Raw genomic sequence first — 22,276 nt, forward strand, 5'->3', positions numbered from 1 at the left:
TGATGGAGGAATCTTTCTGGTCCAAACAACAAAAAGGAGAATCTGTGGAGAGTTTCTATGGGAGATTCATTGAACAGGCAGAAATTATTAGTTTGGGAGATGAGGAAACAACACTAATTCGGGAATTCGAGATACCTTCATCTTTAATACGCTGGACTTCCATACCAAAAAAAGCTTCTGAAAGAAACTGTGACATCAACAAAAGCACTCGAAATAGCTATTCATATTGAGATGGGAGCTCAATACCAACAAAGGTCAATCAAAATCTTTGCAATGCAAACGCCCAATCAGTGAACATAGTCAACAAATTTCAAGGCCGAAGTCGCACCATGAATTACCAACAAGAACGAAAAGACTTCTTCGCAATCCAACTGTCCACCAATACAACCGAAACAATACCATTTGCGCGAATTGTGGTCAACATTGGAGCCATAATCACCGTCAAATACGCCCCGCGAAAGGCAAGAAAAGCAAAAATTTTGGAATTTTAGGTCATTTTACTAAAAAGAACTGAAATAATCAAATACCAATACAATTACCAATACCAGGAGTGATGATGAGGAATCTGTCAACTACATAACCAGTCACCGACAACTTTATATTCAACTATATGACTCAAATTACGATAGTGATCCCAAGGTCTATGAGGCCGCAATCTCTAGCGATACACCAAATCAACTAGAACCCTTCAAGGCAACCTCCAATATGGAAAAATCATTGCAAACTCTATGATGGCCGCTGGTAAGGTAAATAGCAAAAACACAAAAACTTTTGGTCAAAAAAATCCTACAGACTACCTCATCTCAACGATGGATCACTTTAAAGTGTGAGAAAGACCTAAAAATATTTTTAAATGAACCGATAAAAGTTCTTGACAAACTTGCAACAACAGTTGTCTATAATGAGTGGACACGTGAGGACGCTTGCATTACAGTTGTAGAGGATGGCCATAAACTCATCATCGGAAGGGACCTTTTCAGCATTCTTGTTTTGGCAGTGATCCGACAACGATCAAAAAGTGGTAAATGTGTTTAAAATATTGATAATTCTACATGCAAAATAAAACAGACTATCGCATCGCAATTCCTTGACTTTGTGTCAAGAATCGGTTTATCAAAGACACGTGTCGTTAAATTAAAATTTCATCAAAAATTTACAGCAAAGCATCAAAAACGTCGTCGCGTCCCATTTAACCTACAAACTAGAGTTTGTGTTGAATTAGAACGATTAGAAAAGAAGGACACATTGAAAATGTATTTTGTTGCTCTGACAAAAACTTCATCTCGCCCATAGTAATTACAGTAAAGAAAGACCAAACAAAAAAATTAGCATTAGATTCTAGAGTTCTCTAAATCTTTTTTAAAAAATATTTATCAAATGAATAGGAAATTTTATAAGATTCAATCTTACAACCCTTAAAGAAGAAACATCACGGTCAACTAGAATATTTTCCAACTTTGGACCTTAAATACACATATAGGCAACTACAATTACACAAAAACTGTGGAACTTCGTTATCATTGGCGGAGCATCTACAGTTTTACACAGATTTAACACTGGATCTAATGGCCTCATGGACATAGCAGCTGAATTTCAAAAATCAATAGACTACACACTTGTAGGCCTCCAAAACAAATATTGTTATCTAGACGATATCGTTGAAGTTACTACGGGATCAGAATATGACCATATCAATTATGTCATCAAATGTCTAAAAAAATTAGATAAGAATATTCTGCATCAACCCCAAAAATGTCATTTGCTAAGACAGAAATAGGTTGGCTAGGCTAAAAACTCAACCAAACTGGTACATCACCACCAGAAAATAAAACTCCAGCTATTTCATCTAATAAAACCACCATCCACATTCAAGCACTTAAGATCGTTCCCTGGATCAGTACATTATGCAAGCAAATTTATACCAAACTTAGCTGAACACTGTCATCCCCTTAGACCACTTTTAAAAACGTCTTCCAAATGTTTCTGGACAGAAATACACGACAAATATTTCAGTATTTTTACAGGTAAAATTGGAAAAAGCACTGAAAACGGCCATTATAATCCAAATTTGGACGTCAGAGTAAAGTGCGAAGCCTCGCGTTCTGGACTTGGTGCACACTCTTGGGTGGAAACCTATAGCATGCGCATCGCGTTTTCTCAATCCCACAGAAAAGAGATGCAGTGTACATTGTTTTGTGGTGGTGGCAACAAAATCCAAAATCCGGGATAATTTTAAACACCTAATTGAACATAAACCACTCACATTACATTAATTAAATAGCATCCTAATGTCAAATTCAACCATCTCAAAACCGAATGAGCCATTTGCACCGCAAACACCTATTATCAGAAGCGAAAATTCCCAAATTCAGAAAAAAACTATTTGCTACGCATTTACCGCATTCTAATATTTCTGTGCCAATTGCATCGCAATTACCACTACTATGTAAATCTAATGTTCTTCACTTAAAATCGCCAGTTGCGTAGCAAACATCCTCTTCACATTCTATATTACAATTCGCAATAGATAGTCCACCATTACATAAATCGAATTCCTTTCACAAGTTTGCTGCAAATGCTTTCCAAGAGTCAGACAGTAAAGAATGTGAACAATCTGAACAATTAAGCCCGATAGGTCTCATTTTTGATACCAGATCAACTAATCATCACAAATTCTCTAAATTAGGCGCAAAATTCAAAAAATCCATCCATTAATACAGAACTACCAAAATAACTCGCTTTTTGCCCAAAATTCTTCTAAAATCAAGTACTCTGATAATCACTCTACAAATTCTACCTCAAAAATGCCACGAGTAAAATCTGCAAAATCTACACCGACTAAAGCCCGTGTAAACTTCTGACAATTAACCCAATAATACAACACCAGGGTCAAACTGTTCTAATACAGAGACAAGTCCTTCAACGAGCGCACAAGACACAGCGGACGACCTAAGGCTCTCGGAAACAATGAATCCCGCCTTCAGCAAGAAGTTGTTGGCCACCTAAAAGAGAAAGGATGCCATCCTAAAGGAAGTGGGACTGCGTGACGAAAAATGACTAAAAGAAGATCAAGAATTTAGTCCCTACATATGCTCATATTGGCGCAACATCTGGCTTAAAAACGGGTGTTCATGCATTGAGGAGCGCTTAGCCATTTTGAAAGCTATCAAGGATGCCGTGCTTGAAGACATCTAGTCCATCCACCCAGAAAACTTTACCATGCTTTCTCTGGCTCAGAAAATCTGATGGCCATATATTCACCGAGACATACAAGCTAAGGCTAGTGAGTGCCAGCCTGCACGGAAATTGCTTAGAACTTTAAATCAGTGATTCCGCACAGCAAATGTTCACCATTACCTAAATGTATTGATTTGAATGACAAACTCCAAATAGACTTTGGCGGACCTATTATTAATGAAAAAAGAATAGAGCAATATTTTTAACAAGCATTGATTGCTACTCAAAATTACCCACAATAGAAATAGTAAATAAAGCTTCCAGTCCATATGTAATCAAGTTTCTGAAAACATACATATATAATCATGGAGTACCTAGAACAATTAAATTAGACCAAGCTAGATGTTTAACAGGCAAAAAATTTAAAGAATTTTGTTCAGAAAAGAAGATAGAACCAATATATGCAAGTGCACATAATCACAGAGCAATAGGCCTTGTTGAACGTCTGATTCGAACTATTGAACGACATTTATCATGTTTAAAAGCCCATTTAAAAAAGTCAATCTGCAACATGCAATACATGCAATCATTTAATTTTTTAGAATATCTAAACAAAAAACAACAAGTGTAACACAAACTGAAGCACATTTTGGCAGAAAATGCAACACTCCAGCATCTAATATTACAAAGAAATCAAATACAAAATTTAAATTATAATAAAAATCATTAAATATTATTTAGACGAAGATACGATACTAGGCCGATCGTACCTCACAGAGAACAGTGGGCTGTTGCTGTAATGTGCTCGGAGGAAGCAAAAAAACAAGTCAATTGCGCCGCAAACGCCAATGCTCATGAGGAACAACAGAAAATGAAGAACAAAGAGAACAGTTTAATGTGGTCCGAATGTATTTTTCGACTTATACCACGAAGAAAAATGAATATTCAAGTAAAGATTGAACAAAAATTCATGCCGCAAATCAACAAAACGGGTTCTATGAATTTTTGGCCCCGGGGAGCACAGTTGGAAGGGTCATCCCAACAACCAGCATAATAAAGGAGCCGGATAAGCCCGAAGAACGAGTACATAACTCGGATATCGCTAAATTTGGAACCAATTAGCTAACTATGCTGATAGGAGACCACTGAAGATTAGCAAAACAACTCTTAAACAAAAGATCCAGAATCATAAAAAGGATCTTTTGAAAAAGAACCTTGGTAGCAAAAAAATCTAGCGCTCAAAGAATCAACCAGATGATATCCGCGTAATATCATCAGTTCCTTCATGCATTTCATCGACAAGCAATGTGGCGAGAAATTTAAAAATGCGAATCCCCAAAGGAAATCCCAAACAAAATGAAGCACTTCAAAATCGGCCATATTCGACTGAAATATTGCATTTCAGTCCTGCCTAAACAATCGCAGCTCCACCATCACAATCATCTATATCAGGCCCATCCGCGCCTCAAATAACACCAATACTTTACAAAATTAACACCAATTAATTTTAAAATTACGCTCCATTCAAGTCAGCGATGCGTCTTGTTCGGACATATCCTCAGTTAGACGAAAGAAAAGGCAGCTCAAGAAACAGAAGAAGGACTCTAGCCAGCAAACACAGGTGTAAACCAAGAAACACAGGATACGCAAGGCTATTCAACCGAACTTCCTGTACCCGATACAACATTTATAGGCACGGTGTCTCCAAGAAACCCAATTGAGCGTTGGAAAATTGACCCAAATCCGAATCTTCCAACTGATAAAGAGAGATGACTGTTCTTGAGGCTGAGCAACAATCTGACAGTTCAGAATAAAACTATTTTAAAACTCAATATTCTTCATATAATCATTTAATATAAAAATATTTTATTACTCTTTAACCGGTGAATAAATGCTATTTTTCTGATTTCATTTTTTTAAGCTTTCCGATTTCCCAACAGGGGGAAATGTCATACAGACTGGATATTTGTCATTAGACTATCCATTGCCGTATTTTGTTCATTTATTAGTTTTATCAATTTCAAGGGCAGTGTATTTAGTTCAATTCTTTAAATCTATTTCATTAATCATTTGAGTTGCAATCATCTTTTGCTCAGGTTTCAGAAATGAAACTGTCTGTTCACGTGTATAGACAAATCTAACTTCTTTTCTTGTGTATGAATAACTTATGATCTCTTTAAGTTTCCTTTAATCTTCATTTTGTTCAAATTTCTTTTTCATTCTCTCATTTGCGCTCAATTAATTTAGTTGTAAATTAACGTAGTCAACTGCTTTTCAAATCTAAGCTTAACCAGCATTTAGTCATTCGCTTCGCGAATAGCTATTTTCAAAAGTCAAATCCGAACTCAATCAGGAAAGTAAGGCAATCGCACCGCAATTGCCCAACTCTAACAAGCAGTGGTCAATTGTGACTCAAATGACTAAATACTCAACTAAGCAGTATAACAGAGCTGATTAAAATACTGGTGCTTTGAATTGAAACGATGGGTTGAAAATGAAATGTTACTAATACAATAGATAAAGGAAACACTCAAATGAGTAAAGAATTAACCTCAGTCTTAGACGCACAATTAGCATTTAGCACTCTAAAAAGATTAACTATAACCTATTAACAGCAATGGAGCTATAATTTCCATTCTCTGAACTTCTTGAACAAATTGATCAAGAAGATTTCAGTCGCACACATTGATTGTCACAAAAGCAACAACAACTCGTATAAACAATATAAAAAGTCCAAACTAGAAGATGATATTGGAGCAATGGATCTTCATGTTGCGCACAGTACATTTATTGTGAACCGCAGATTATCTGGGACCCAATTTTCAAAGAAATTGTTGTTAGATTGTAACTAGATCAAGCCATAATTTGTCTACATACCTAGATCCCAACTGAACACAAACAGTAGATGAACTTCAACTTCAAAGACAAACCTTCAACCAAGCTATGAAAGGAAAAAGTTTCTCAGACTAGTTTGTAGGATGATTATTTTCACCAAATTAGGAGACCTCTGTGTCATTGCTAATCTCATGTTTAAACTCGCAAATAGCGCTTAATTATAGCCAAGAAGAACAACGTGCTTTTCAGATTTACTGTCCCAGTTTTACTGTTTTTAATCCAAGGGCCAGTCGCCAAGACAGTAGATTCAAAATGAAGAATGGTGTCAAGAGAATGAAAATTGAAATATTAATTTTATCTTTAAATTGACCAGTTACATTTAAGAACAAAGTGATGTTTTTGAGCATAACATGATGATGTTTGGCGTGATAATTTGATCGCTTCAGATAGATTCAAATCGATCCACTGAGTCATGGTTATGGCCCGCGAGGCAAGTTTTACTGGGCATGTTTCATACAAGCGCACAAATACCACTTTGTTTTCAGCCAATGATAATAAACATTAATTTTAAATCTCGCGTACAATTTGTGTTCTTTCGATTCATTGTGTTGTCACTTTCAATAAGGAGACAAATCTTGAAAACGACGCCAGGCCAAATAGTCCTCTGATCAGATCTTTTTGCGAAAAATTTATTGGCGTGAGTTTTTTGCGTCCCAAAGTGATTGTGGGACCTGAGGTCCACCAATTCCCTTTGATCAAAATATAATCCAGAATTTTCGCTCTGATTAGACTAGTCTCTGCATTTAAATTAAAATTACGTAGTCTTTTTGATGGTCAGTCAAAACTAATTGACAAAACTACTAAGAATGTTTATTTCGAAGTGCCTGCAATTTTGTTGTCCAATCCACAAAATAAGTGAGTAGTAATAGTTAAACAAGACCTGGTAAAAAGGACGTACATATGAATTAACTTTATGAACAATCATTAATTTCTAAAACTTCCTTTTTTCAAATTCTTTTCATGTGTTATTATGCAAAAATGTAATAAGCATGCAGAAATAACCTTTTCGGAGTCTCTTTTGTAGTTTCTGATTAGTTTTTCGGTAGTTTCAGCTGAAGAAACTGGAAGTTATCAAAATAAAAAATCGGCAAGTTAATGAAAAAAGTACGATGTACTCTGTTTTCTAGAATAAAGTTCAATAAATCTAAATTTGTCCTAGAAAAACACATGACGAGTTTTCGTTTCTCCATAGTTTCAGTTTGTAAAAAAAATTTTCAGAAAACAATTTTCTAATACTCAACTAAAACGTTAACTGCATTGAAGATTAGCAGAGCCCAGACATAAAATTGAAATTTATTGATCATCAATTTTTTCAGGTTCTGAAACATCAAAAAAATCTTTAATGCGAAAATGTGTTTTATAGTAGAACTTTAAAAGTTATTTTTCAAAGTAGAATTTAAAGGCGATGGTTTCTATGTACAAAACTGGAAAATTCAATTTTTCAAAATGCTTTGGTATAGTAGCAGATAAGACTTTCAAAACAAAGATTTTAATGACGATCTTTTTAATTCTATAAAATTTACCCTTTGTTGCAACGGAAGTTACAGTTTTTGAAACCTAAAATCACATATTTTGATGGAATTGAGTGTTATATTACAACTTTCGAGGACAATTTTTAACGTACAGTTTAATGGTGATTATTTCAAAGTTGAACAAATTTGGCGAGTTATTTGCTCCATAACAAATTTGGCGAATGTGAAGTTATATGCTCCGAAACATTATATGAAGTTTTCTAAAGGCAAATACAGTTTCGGCAAATTTAAGAAAAACTTTTTTGTTTATACATTTTGTTCAACTAATTTTGACCCCATATGCCCTATCTCTTTCCTTTTTCAACTAATTAAAACGAATAGGTATAGCCTATTCTCATTAAATTTCCAGCAATTTACATAGAAAAAGAGAGCGAGAACAATAGACCTGTAAAATTATCTTCATCACCCCGGGGCAAAAGCGCAGTTTGAATAATAGGTTCTCCTCTCAAATATAAATCTTTTTTATAGCTTATCTTATCTAATTAATAAAATCTAATCATTGATACATCATTTTTGGGCAATTTTGTACGTTGCAATTGCGCGTAATCTTCTCAATTTTTCCATTAATCAAATATTATATATATATATATATATATATATTCCATTATTCAAATTTTCATTATTCAAGGACAACAGTTTTTATTAATTCTCATTGAAGTTCCAACAATTTGTACCCGAATTAACCCAATTGTCAGCAAATTTACCGAAATTTGTCCACTATTACCAAATAAGGATATTAAGTACTAAATAGAGTGAGTTAAATGTGATGCCATTTTTAAAAAAAAATATCCAGTTTTTTGAAGACAAAACATCCATTTTTAGCATAAATACCCAAATTTTACGAAAAGGTTACACCAAATTTGAGGGTAAAAAAAATGCAAGTGTGCAAGTTTTTCGTTTTTTTTTGTGAAATTTTAGTGTCTCAAACCAGAAATAATAAAAAATGATGTTTCAGAAAAGTATGTTATACTACCTGCTTACACGTTTTGTAATCTAAAAATGTCACATGTTTTTTTGCCTAGTATCAGTTTTTGAGACCAAAATCTAAAAAAACTTTTGGGCCTCTGTTGGAGTTCAATTTGTGGCATTATTTTGAGCGGAGATTAAACTGGTGAAAAATTCGAATTGAATTGAAGATGCTTTGTTTATATTTTGTCAAGCGTTTGAGAACAATTAATAGCGTTATAAAAAACTTTGCAAACGATTAGCTGATTACAAATCTATCAAAAAAGTTTCCGATTAGAAGCAAATGTGTAAAAAGTTCCTCAATTTTTATCCCAATTTCAATCGCAATTTTTTTCTATGGAAATTTACAAATTGTTGACCAATTTTTAAACCAATTTGCACAAAACATTCCGAAAATTACGAAAACATGAGAAAAATCATTTAGAGAAAAATCAATTTTGTCACCACGCTCAGCATCAAAAGACCGAATATCTTCTCGGTTAAACACAAAGATTTCGAAAGAACTAATTAGAGTGAGTTAAAGGTGATGCCATTTTTAAAAACAATATCCAGTTTTTTGAAGAAGAAACATCCATTTTTAGCATAAATTCCTAAATTTTTCCAAAAATTTATCCAAAAATGAGATTCAAAAAAAGGCAAGTGTGTAAAATTGCGTTTTTTTGAAGTTTCATTATCTTAAACCAGAAGCCATGGGGAGTGTTCTTACAGATAATTATTTTACATTATCTGTTTACACGTTTTGTACCCTAAAAAGGTTACACTTTTTTTTCGTAGTATCAGTTTTTGAGGCCAAAATCCAAAAATTTTTTGGGCCTCGGTTGCATTACAATTTGAGGCATTATTTTTAACGAAGGATAAACTAGTGAAAATTTTAAAATGGAGGTAGGATGCATTGTTTAAACCTGTGCCATTTCTTATTAAAAAATAAAAAGCTTTATGAAGAAAATTTCGAATGATTAGCTGATTACAAATCTGTCAAAAACATTCCCAATTTCAAGCAAATGTGTATAAATTTCCTCAATTTTTACACAATTTTAAATTTAATTTTTCTAAGTGAAAATTGACAATTTGTTGGCCAATTTTTGAACCAATTTACACAAAATTCTCCAAAAGCTACAAAAACAGGAGAAAAATCAATTAAAGAAAAATCAATTTTGTCACCATATTCAGCATCAAATGACCGAATATCTTCCGGGTTACCCACAAATATTCCAAAAGATAAAAAAAAGCAAATTGTTGTTTGTAGATATTAGGTAAAGCCTTCTTTCTTCAATTTTGCGAAAATGTATCTATGTGAAGACCTTATGAGTGAACGTGTGTAATACACCAAAATAAGTTTGAAAAAATATATCATCTAAGTTTCCTACATTCATCAATTGTTTCAAGACATAACTGTGTATCAACCGTTTGAATGAACAAGTGCCAGCTGCTGAAAAAGTCATTAATTTAACCAAGCAAACTCCTTCAAAGTTTACCCTCTCCTCATTTCACAAATAGCAGCATGTTTCACCAAAACATTTTCTAAACTCATGTGATTAGACAAGCCCATTTTGAAACTTTTTTATTCTCTTCCCTTTCAAGTTTTTTAGAAAATTTGCCGGCGTTTAAAGTAAACAATTTTTACTCATTTTTGAGCCAATATAACTCAGAAGCAAATTTCATGAAATTTATCCAACTTTATCACCATTTAACACCAAAGTTTAAACAGTTTTACAAAAACTTTTCAAATTTTTACCCAAAGTTTCCATACTTTCAACAAAAATGACCCTTTTTCCATCAAAAGCTTAAAACAATTTCTGCAAATTTCCCAATAAAGATTTTTTTAAATCGCATTAAATGGCGAAACATTAAAAATTTTCCGATGAAAAATATTTTCTTCCCTATTTGCTCAAGTTCTTGAAATTAATGAGAAAATTTGTGTTTAACCATTTTTGGACCCAATCTGCCCTTTATCATTCTTTTATTATTTATTTAATGAGAATAGGTATAGCCTGTTCCCATCATGAGCGAGAACAATAGACCTGTAAATTTATCATAATTACCCCGGGGAAAAACCCAGTTGGGATAATTGATTTTACTTTCTAACAAAAATCTTTTGTCATAGCTTATCTTATCTAATTGATAAAATCTAATAATGAATACATCGTTTTTATGCAAATTGTTTCGGTTTCAAGTGCACAAAATCTTCATAACATTTCCATTCCGTAAATCAAGGAGAATTATTTTTTTTATTAATTTTAATTGAAGTTCAGTCAATTTGCTCTAGAAAATAATTGATTGAAGTTTACCTAAATTTGTCCACTTTTAACAAAAAAAGATATTAGTTACTACTTGGAGTGAATTAAAGTTGTGCCAATTTAAAAATACTATCCAGTTTTTTAAGGACGAAAACTCCATTTTTGGCATAAATACCAAAAATTTACCAAAAAGTTATCCAAACTTGAGGGTCATTAAAAAGGCAAGTTTGCAAGTTTACGTTTTTTGAATTTTTTTTCTCAAACCAGAAACCATGGAAACTGCTGTTTCAGAAAACTTGTTGTATTACACTTTCGTTAGCCCAAAAAACTTACAGGTTTTGTTTTTTCGTAGTATCATTTTTTGAGACCAAAATCTAAAAAAACTTTGAGCCTCTGTTGCAATACATTTTGAGGCAATAGAGTTCTTTTGTTATATCTTATCTTATCGAATTAAAATAATCTAATTACTGATACAGCATTTTTAGGCAAATTGGTATGTTCCAATTGCACATAATCTTCACAACATTTCCATTCCATAAATCAAGGAGAATTATTTCTCATTGAAGTTCAGTCAATTTGCTCTAAATCTAATTGACTGAAATTCCCCTTAATTTGTCCATTATTTACAGAAAGAGATTTTAGTAACTATTTGGAGTGATTTAAAGTTGATGCCAATTTAAAAACCATATCCAGTTTTTTCAGGACGAAACTTCCAATTTTAGCGTATGTACCCAATTTTTTTCCAAAAAATTATCCAAATATGAGGGTCAGTAAAAAAAAGCAAGTGTGCAAGTTTGCGTTTTTTTGAAATTTTAGTTTCAAAAACCAGAAACCATGATAAATGTTGTTACAGAAAAGTATTTTACATTACTTGTTTGCACGTTTTTTTATCCTATAAGGGTTACTCGGTTTTTTCAGTAGTATCAGTTTTTGCGGCGAAAATCTAGAGAACATTTTGAGCTTCGGTTTCGGTACACGTTTAGGCAGTATTTTTAACAATGGATAAACTGGTGAAAATATTAAAATGGAATTAAGATGTCTTGTTTAAATTGTTACCATTTTTTGGTGAAAAATGAGAAACTTTTTCATTTTTATTAACAAAATTTTTTGAAAAATCAGCTGATTACAAATCTATCAAACACATTCCAAATTTCGAGCAAATGTGTAAAGAATTCGTCAATTTGTACCCCACTTCAAATTTAAATTTTTTTCTATGAAAATTGACGTTTTGTTGACCAATTTTTGGACCAGTTCGCCCAATGTATTCCGAATGTTACAAAAGCAGAAAAATAATTTAAAGAAAAATCAGTTTTGCCACCATATTCAGCATCAGATGACCGAATGTCTTCCCGGTTATACACAAATATTCCAAAAGAACAAAAAAAACTTGATTTCCTTTAGCAAATTGTTGTGTGTAGATATTAGGTAAAGCCTTCTTTCCTCAATTTTGCGAAAATGTATCTTTGTAAAAACATTATGAGTGAACGTGTGCTAATACACAACGGTAAAATTGAAAACTAAATCATCTGAGTTTCCTATTTTCATCCATTGTTTTAGGACATATCTGTGTATCAACTGTTCGAGTGAACAAGTGCCACATGCCGAAAAGGTCAATAATTCAACCAAGTACAATCCTTCACAGTTTACCCTCTCCTCATTGCACAATTAACAGCTTGTTTCACCGAAACGTTTTCCAAACTCACGTGATTAAAAAATTCAATTTAATTTTTTTTCTCATCTCTTTCAGATTTGCGGACGTTTAAAATAAACACATTTTTAGCCATTTATGAGCCAATTTAACTGTCGAAGGCAAATTTCATGAAATTTATCCAACATTAACACCATTTTACAACTTAATTCACTCAATTTTATAATAGTTTTTCAAATATTCACCCAACATTTCCACACTTTCATCAAAAGTGACCTTTTTTTCAAACTAGAATTAAATGGCGATAGTTTCTAGGTGAAAATAAAGATGATATTTTTGAATTTTCCGTAGTCTTATCTTCTCAGACTTCAAACCGGAAAATTCTATTTTCCGGAACGCTTTGATATAATAACAGTTCATAGATTGCCTCAACACAAAGATTTTTATGACAATCATTACAATTCTCCAAATTTTACTTTTTGTTGCTTCGGAAGCTTCAATTTTTGAAACCTAAATACACATGCCTTCATTAAATTGAGCGTTATATCACACCTTTCTGGGGCAATTTTTAATGTAGAATGTAATAGAGAGAACTTCAAAGTTCAATAAAATTATTGAATTTTTAATTAACCAAAAAAGATCTAAAAACCTGAAATCAAAAAATCATAAAAAATATATGCTCCAAAACACTATATGATGTTTTCTAACGTCAAGTACAGTTTCGGCAAAATTAAGAATAAAAAGTGTCAGCAAATTATTATTTTAAAAGTTTTCCGATGGAAAACATTTTCTTCTCTATTTGCTCAAGTTCTTGATATTAATGAGAAAAATTGTGTTCAACCATTTTTTGACCCAATGTTCCCCGTATCATTCCATTTTTATTTGTGTAATAAGAATGTGTATAGCCTGTTCCCATCAAATTTCCAACAATGTACCTAGAGAAAGAGAGCGAGAACAATAGGCCTCTAAAATTGTCATAATTGCACTGGGTAAAAAACCCAGTTGGGATAATTGATTTTACTCTCTAATAAAAATCTTTTGTTATAGCTTACCTTATCTAATTAATAAAATCTAATTAATTATATCTAATTAATAAAATCTAATAAAAATCTTTTATTATAGCTTACCTTATCTAATTAATAAAATCAAATTATGAACACTTCATTTTTATGCAAATTTGTATGTTCCAATTGCGCCAAATCTTTCAACGTTTCCATTCTATTTATCAAGGAGAACAATTTTTATTAGTTTTCATTGAATTCAGTCAAATTGTACAAAAAATCAACCGACTGTCAGCAAATTTACCTAAATTTGTCCATTATTAACGAACAATTGTTTTACTTACTAAACTGAGTGAAATAAGGTGATGCTATTATTAAAAAAATAACCAGTTTTTTTGAAGAAGAAACATCCAATTTTAGCATAAATACCCAAACCATGGAAACTGCTGTTTCAGAAAAATATGTTGTATTACTTGTTAACACGTTTGGTAACCTAAAAAGGTTAAACGTTTTGTTTTTCCGTAGTATCAGTTTTTGAGACCGAAATCTAAAAACATTCGGGCCGCTATTTTAGTACATTTTGTGGCATTATTCTCAACGAAGATTTAACTCGTGAAAGTTTTAAAATGGAAGTAAGATGTATTGTTTACACTTTTGTCAAGTTTCTGAAAAAAAGTTTTATCAAAAAACTTTTGAATGATTAGCTGATTGCAAATCTATCAGACAAATTCCAATTTCAAGCAAATGGGTCAATTTTTACTCCAATTCGAATTGGAATTGAAATTTCTTGTATGAAAACTGACATGTTGTTGACCAATTTTTGAACTAATTCACAGAAAATATTCAGAATAATACGAAAACATGAGAAAAATCATTCAAATAAAAATCTATTTTTTCACCTTATTCAGCATCAAATGACCCATTATCTTTACGATTACACACAATTATTCTTAAAAAAAAACAAAAAAACTTGAACTCTATGAGCAAATTGTTTTGTGTAGATATTAGTAAAGCCTTTTTTCATCAATTTTGCGCAATGTATTTAATTAATAACTATATGAGTGAGCGTGTGCTAATATAACAAAATAAATGTGAAAAAATAAATCATCTGAGTTGCCTACTTTCATCAATTTTTCTATGACATATCTGTGTAGCAACCGTTTGAGTGAAGATGTATCAACCGTTTTGCCAGATGCTGAGAGAGATTAAAATACTAATTCAATCAATTCCATTCCTGCACAGTTTAACCTCTCCTCTTTGCACAAGTAAAATAGCACAAAAATACACAACAAGGACACTAAAATTACTCAAAGTTTTTTATTGGTGATTTTGTGACAAGACCTTGCTCGACTCTAATTGGTTATGAAAAATTCTAATTGGATCACTGAAAAGACCGTAGCTGGACTATATTCTGTTTTTCAAACTGTGGGTCGAGGTAAATCCCATCCTTCATTTTGGGTCGAGCTAAAGCCTTTTGTAAAAATTTTGGGCCCAGCTAAAGTCTTAAATGAAAAATTTGAGTCTAGTTGACGTCCAGCATGTCTTAGAGTCCAGCTAAAGCCTTTTCATAGCTCAAATAAGTATAATTGAATTGTGCTGCTAAATCCATTTTAAAAATGATTAAAATCCAAATATTGGTTTAAGACTTCAGTTTATGCTAAATGATACCATTTTAGGTACACAGTTTCTCTATAACCGATTGCGTTTTTAACAATAGTACTTGTGGGTTTAGAATAGACGTGGAGGTGGGGCTCAAAATCAAGAACCAGGAGACACACATGAACTAGCGGATTTGCGGAAACATGTTGAATTTCTGACAAGACAAGAGCAACAACGACAAAAAGAGCAGCAACTATTACAACAAAAACAGCAACTGATTCAACAACAGCAGCAGCTACAACAAATGATCCAGCTAGATCCAAACTTGCAGCAAATTTTTATGCAGCAGGCGTTTGTGAACCAAATAAATCAACAGGCCTCGCAACTTCCCTTCCTTCACCCCAGTATGATGGGACTACCTCTAGATGCACAGAACGCACCATTTATGCCAAACATGCTTAATAACCTTCAAAGTTGCAATGCCTTCATGCAACAGTTGCAGGCATCCAGTCTGCAGCCTGCCGGTCAAATTTTTCAACAACCCACACTTTTTGGGCGACAGGGAATTACAACAGGTCCACAACTACTGTCATTGCTCAACAGTCCAGCGAATCAGCATTTGTTGCCAGATGGAATCAATAATATAGTGGCTAAGGATATAGCTCCTCAAAGCCAACAGCCATTGCGGTCAAAGAGCACGGGTTTGTTAAACCAACAAGATATCAATAGATTATTTGCCAGGAAGCAACATCAAGGACTTCCTACAACATTATTCGGTGTTCCTTTTCAGTCCTATCCGAATTCCTCAGCAGCCATTCAGAGTCAAATACCGGTTGGTGCCGTCTCAAGTTTTAATTTCCCACCTGGAAGCATACACGCTACGGGCATGCTAGAGGAACTGCAACTGGACGAACGAACAAGCTTTTATAGATTGAAAAATGTGTTCGACGAAATAAGGACGGAGTTTTATTCCATGGCTTGGGATAGGGACCTGCTGGCTCTTCCAACAAATGAATTTGGAAATTCTAAAACCTGGAATTTTTCACTCCGGCTCCGTAAATGTGTGTTCTTGAGTTGCATAAGTTTTGATCAGAAGAACAGAAGCGAGTTTACTATCACTAAGATTAACGTAGATGATGCTGAAAGCAATTCAGAAAACGAGCTGGATATTCCTTGTGAATTCAATTTGCACGATAAAAACTGGAAGTCACAATCACTGAGGCTAAGGTCTTTTGTCGTTGAAATTATTTACACCCCATCTGTAGATTTGGAGCGTGCCTTCAAAGCTGAAGCGTGCATTCAATTTGAACTGTCAAATGGAACAGTTGTAGAGAAATACGTCCAGGTTTTGCACAAACTGCCGAAGTTCAATCTGGAGAGTTATGAGCGTGAATCAGTTGAAACGTACAAACCACTCAAACTTGGATTGAAGGAGCGAAATTTGGTTTCTGTGGATAATGGAATGGATGAGTGGACAAATAAAATAGCCGAAAATTATAGAATTCACATTCCACCAGAAGTTCCCAATGTCCATCGAGGTACAAAAGACACGTACAAACGAGATCTTCATAATGCCTTATACCTGGAAGAATGGTCAAGATCTGCGTGTTTGAATGATCTTTCATTTGAAGCCAACATTGACTTTTTACCATCTTACAGTAATGGAGATCATAAAATCATCGAATGTGGCGATACATCAATCTATGCTGTAATTAGATGTCCCTTCAGAATAACCGAAGATTCTATTAAGGGTGAAGCACTAACTAACCTAGCCGATTATGTAATTCTTTCACGCCGATGTGACTGGGTCAAGTCTCAAAGTTTTGTAAATTGTTTAGATGGCAAAATTTGTGACCGATTTTACCGTAGTGAAATTGAGGAATACTCCGAATACGATTTGAAGAGATGTTGAAAATTTGTACATTGTTGTACAGGTTGACAAGAGAGATTTGTGTTCACTTAAGATTGATAATGAATGCAGTGTGTTCATGTATGTCGAATTCAGATTGAATAGGAAGCAATTTGTTCACTGTCATTACGCTGTCGATCCGTTTGACGACGTCTCCTTCTTTTTTCCGGAGGAGTCAGAGCTGAGCTATTTCGAAAAACCACCATGGTATATCCCTCCAGTGCATACCCTTGACAAAGACACTCGAGAAACATTGATTGCCTGTGGGACTTTGTCTCGATTGTGCCCAACTAAAACAGGACATGAGAACTGCGATCGCGTTGATTGCCTCAGCTTCAGTTATCAAGCGCAAAAACTTCAACTACTTTACAGATTCAAAATGCGAGACCGCTATTTGCTCGCAGATTTGAATTACAGTCAACAGGAAGCAGTTGAAGCTTGTTGGTACGATGTATCTGATCGTCAAAAATCCTACCCGCCAATAATAATTACAGGACCATTCGGAACCGGAAAAACTCACACACTTTCTTTTGCTGCCCAACGAATTATCCAAGATTAAGAAAAGGCCAGAGTTTTAATTTGCGTTGTCTCGGCAAACACGGGTAATGATTATCATCGGCAACTATTGAAAGAAAACCTCGGGGGCAAATGTATCCGTTTATTTTCCAAAGACGATGATTTGAGCACCGTTGACGACGATTTGCTCAGGTATTCAAATCGTGCAGTCGGAGATTGTACATTAAGGCTCCCCGATAAAGATGAAATATCTGCAAAGAGCGTTGTTATTGTAACACTTTCGGCATCCGTGCTGTTACATCAACTAGGATTCACTTCAAAAGATTTCACGCATGTGTTCATTGACGAAGCCGCCCAAGTTGCAGAGTTCTTCTTGGTTCCAGTTCTGTCATTTTGTCTCTCGGAAGAACAAACTTTGCGTAACTGGGGATGTCATGCAGCTGAACCCCAATCTCTTCAGCGTTCACCTATCCAGCAGCTTTGCACATTCTATTGTTCAACGATTTGCCATGCTTGTATATACAAAGCCTTGTGGATTCCGATTTGATCTTGAATGTAATTACTACTCCAACAACGACATAATGGAATTCGCACATTCCCAGTTCTACCAAACCAAATACAATCATCACAGCAGAGAAAAAGCAGGAGCAGCTTTACCAAACTTGTACCCTCTTCAGTTTTGGAATGTTCGAGGCAACATGACGACACACACGAGTGAAGCATCGAATTGCAATTGGAGCGAAGCATATGAAGTGGTGAAAGTTGTGCAACTGGTTTTAAGAGAGGCCCTTGGCGATAACCCCAAAGAGCGTGAAATTGGTATTACCACCAGCTACCGTGGACAAGTCAAGGTACAGCCACCGCAAAATTTACCTTCTGACCTGAAGAATTTAAGGAAAACCTTTATTTTAGCGGGGCATAATTTTTCTGTTAATTTTAACCAATTGATTAAAAACAGTAAGAATTGAGTTGGATATAAATATTAAATAATGAAAAATGTAATCGATCGGAGAATTATTTTCTCAGATGTTGCTTTGATGATAAAAACAGCTCTAATTGCTTTAATTTTCTCATAATTTTCGACTTTTTTAGGAACCATATTGGAATCTTATCAGTGTTCTCAGAACAGAATTTGGTCCTGAGAATTTGTTTTCAATTATTGAATTGACACACTAATGCTGTGTTTTTACTTCCTTTTCTTCCGCATGCTGTTTTTGGCGTGTATAAAAGACAAAATACCCTTATATTCTTTCTTACAATTTTTTTTGCACTGGCAACGAAAGAGATGAATTAAAAAACAAAAATTCAAAATTGCTTTTATTTTCAGTAGCCCTCATCTTCTTACGTTTTTTGTTAAATGGAAACTTTCTCTTCTCAAAAATTATGTTATTTACTATCATGGTTACGTTTCATTTATAGAGGCCAGTCCAATGAAAGTTTAGCCACATATATAATAATTTTGTATAAGCATAATGTATAAGTATAAAATTTTTCATTTGAATATTTTTCAATCAGTCAATTTAAATAAGTTTTTTTTTCGGATGTTAATGTATTATCAATTTCGTGAAATCATTTAGCATATTTGCTGACAATCAATTGGTTTGAAAAGACAAATTGTATACTCTCCACAAGGAAAACTTGTTTCAAAAAATTCGATCTGAAAATGATAAGATTTTTTTCTGCCCCAGTGAAAAGCTGTGCCAAATATTTTTTTAAAAGTTAGTAGAAGCGATAGAAAATTTTTTTCTGTAAAACTTAATTTCATCAAATTTTAAAGTTTGTCAAATGTGGAACCATCTGATGTTTTCCTGCTAACAACACCTTTAGCAACAACAGGTTTGTGTTACGAATTATACTGAATTATTCAGTATCTTTTGGATATATTTTTCATGCAAAGAATTTTTGCAATTCTTAGTAAACTTTGAGTGAAAATTTGTTTTTCAACGAATTCTTCTACGTCTATGTTGAGAAGTGTAATTTCAACCGAAACTAATCCTATATATATTGTTTTGTTCCTTGCAGTCGTAATTTTGATCTAAATACGATTTAAAGTTGTGTAAAACTATTGCAAGTTTGTTATTAGCAATCTTTGTTATTAGCAATTTGCCTGTTTTGATCTCAAAAATTTGTTTTGTTGCTTGTAGCTCAACGATATCAAGTTTACTTTACCTGACTTTGTTTTCATAGAAATCACTTAGCGAAAACAGTTTACCCTGCTTCTTTTTTATGAAAGGAAATTACAGTTTCATTTTCGAAATTATGTTTATGTAATAACTGCAGTTGTTAAGTAACGTTTTTGTCAGGAGATTGTTATCAAAAAACAGTCACAATGTTTTGCCGTTTGTTGGAGTGTGTCTTGAGAAAATTTTCTAAACTCTAGTTGCAAAAAATCAGAACAAAAAACAGATTAGATAATAAATTTTTGGTCATTATGGATGACAAATAGTTAATGAGACATCAATTGTTATCTGAAACAATATCTATTCACATTCATTCACTGTCCGCCGTCTTTTTTTAACCATTGTTGTTTTTTTTGTCCTCATGGCTTAATAAAAATCAATTTACCATCTAGATTTACTGAGCATTCACAGAATAAGTTTGGGTATCCATTATGAGAAATAGGTCCAAACTACTATTTTGAGGAAACATTATGGTAGCATATCAAAAATTCGTATACTTTTTGTTATATCAAAAACTGAGTGAGCTAAAATTTTTCAATAACAGAATTGTTTGGTTGAGGAGAACGGGAAATAAAAATTAATTTGCCGTGCCTTTTTTCAAATATCTGTTGTTTTGAGATACTTGTCAAAAGTTTTGTTGATTTTTTAACTGTATTTGTAGAATAATATTTTGAATGAGCTCAAAAGTACCAAGGACTTGCAATTATTGTGTTTTCAAGATCTTTGAGCCTCTTAAAGGTGCATGTATAACAAAAACCGAGGTTTAGCAGCGAAGTCAACTTTTGATTAGTGTATGTTTTATATAACTTTAATCACAGTGATTAACAAGCTGCGTACGATGAAGAAACTACAAAGTTTCTGTCTCAATTGAAACATTGGAAAAAACCAGTAATCGCAAAATTTTCCTTGAAACGGAGTTGTGATATCTTCAAAACATAAATTAGTTAACTTTTTTGTTGATTTTATTTTGTTTTGATCTCAGTTGCTCTGAAATGGACCTGTCAATCGTTTTAATTTGTTTTGATTTAGAGTTGCCTATGACATGTTTTGAGAATATGCTTTCAAAAACTTTCTTCCTCTCTTTTTAAAAAGTGACCTAATTAATTTGCTGTGTTTGAAAGCACCATTAATTTTTCTAACCACCATTTTTCCTACTTTGACCTGCGAGTTTAAAATTCTTTAAAATTTGTAAGAGAATTTGTTCACTCGCTCTGGTTTAAGAAAGTTTTTGAAATTAATTTGATGTGCAATCTTTTAATCACTGTTATTTATAGGTAGTTGCCTCAAAATTAACTGGAACTTCTCATCATATACGGTTATTTGTCTAAAACACAATGGCTCATCGGTAGTTGCCTAGCTTGCAAATTGCTGTAGAAATAAGAAGTCAATAAGTTTTAGCTTATTATACTCTAATTTTTCATTAAGCACGTCATTAGAGAAAATGAGTAACTAGCAAAAATTGAGAACTCATCCCTCATCGGACTATAGTTGACTAACAAGCGCCATCATATTACGCCAATTTCACTTACGTATCTCCATTAAGTTGTCACTTGGATGTGCAAAATAATCTCAATTTTTTTCCACTCAGTTTGTAGAATCGTACGCTTGCGGTTTATAAATTGTTAACATCCATTTCTTCTATCTGAAGAAGACTGAGTGCCTTTGAAATAATTAGTTTCTTTCTGAAAAAAATGGCCACCATTGGTAATCTTGATCAATTATGATGCGGCATTTTTTCACATTTGTTGCTGTTTTCGTTTTTCCTCCACAAATTATATCAGCAATTGGCACGTCCAAATGAACAAAATCCTAATTTCTAAATAATTGCCTAATTGGTCCCCCAAATTACTAACTAAATATCAAGAGAATGCATGAATATCAACTTTTAGATTGGGAATTATGTATACCAGGGCTCTTAATGCATTCGGTGTAGATTAGGTTTTTTGTTAAATATGAAAAACTCGACAAACCATGGCGTGGTGTAATTGAAACTGGTCCAACTGACAACAGTCACAACACTAAAGAAAATATTTGCCACGTAATGCCCTTTCTAGTGTTTGGCAAAAAATTATACAGTAGTTCTATTTATTGCATCTCAATGCATTGTAGTAGGAGTATTTTCCCCTTCAAAAATTGAACCAGTCAAAACTAAATATTTTATAATCATTGAAGTGTTCATGGAAATGTGTTCATTCGTTTAGCTGTTGATTTCAAAGAGCCGAAATTTAAAAAAACGACGTTCAAAAGTGCCGAAAAATTAATAAAATTAAATGATTAATTTTCGAAGCCAATATAAATATAACCCTGCATTTCAGAGTAGGATTTTGATTATATACTAGTAGTTATGAAATAATTAATTATACTGATATGGACATGATATGGAACTAACCGTGTCCCACTTTTTCACTCTTATTTATTTAACGTCCATCCTTTAACCTTGATTTATTCACCCATCTCTCGTTTAAACCCCTCCACACATTTCAGCCATCTATCATTTAGCCCCTCAATTATTTCAGCCGATTCTGAGATTTTATATAATAAGGACTATTAAATTATTAAAATAATAACTTGGCCATGCCTCAGTGGCCCGTGGGACGACATGAAACTATCCCAACT

The 22,276-nt window shown here is 33.4% G+C and overlaps 2 protein-coding genes across 3 annotated transcripts in view; both read left to right on the top strand.

Annotated features, from left to right (window-relative positions):
- The window catches only part of LOC142339504 (uncharacterized), a 34,471-nt gene extending 16,654 nt beyond the window's left edge, over nt 1-17,817 (top strand). The window contains exon 2 of the mRNA XM_075389587.1: nt 15,189-17,817. Coding sequence (XP_075245702.1) covers nt 15,189-16,967 — 1,779 coding nt within the window. The 3' untranslated portion in view covers nt 16,968-17,817. The remainder of the gene's footprint in view (nt 1-15,188) is intronic.
- The window catches only part of LOC142339503 (putative helicase with zinc finger domain), a 156,597-nt gene that overhangs the window by 128,798 nt on the left and 5,523 nt on the right, over nt 1-22,276 (top strand). The gene's annotated exons all lie outside the window — the stretch shown is intronic.

This window comes from Convolutriloba macropyga, chromosome 5 (assembly GCF_964194025.1).
Source record: "Convolutriloba macropyga chromosome 5, txConMacr16.3, whole genome shotgun sequence".
In the NCBI taxonomy this organism is placed as follows: Eukaryota; Metazoa; Xenacoelomorpha; order Acoela; family Convolutidae; genus Convolutriloba; species Convolutriloba macropyga.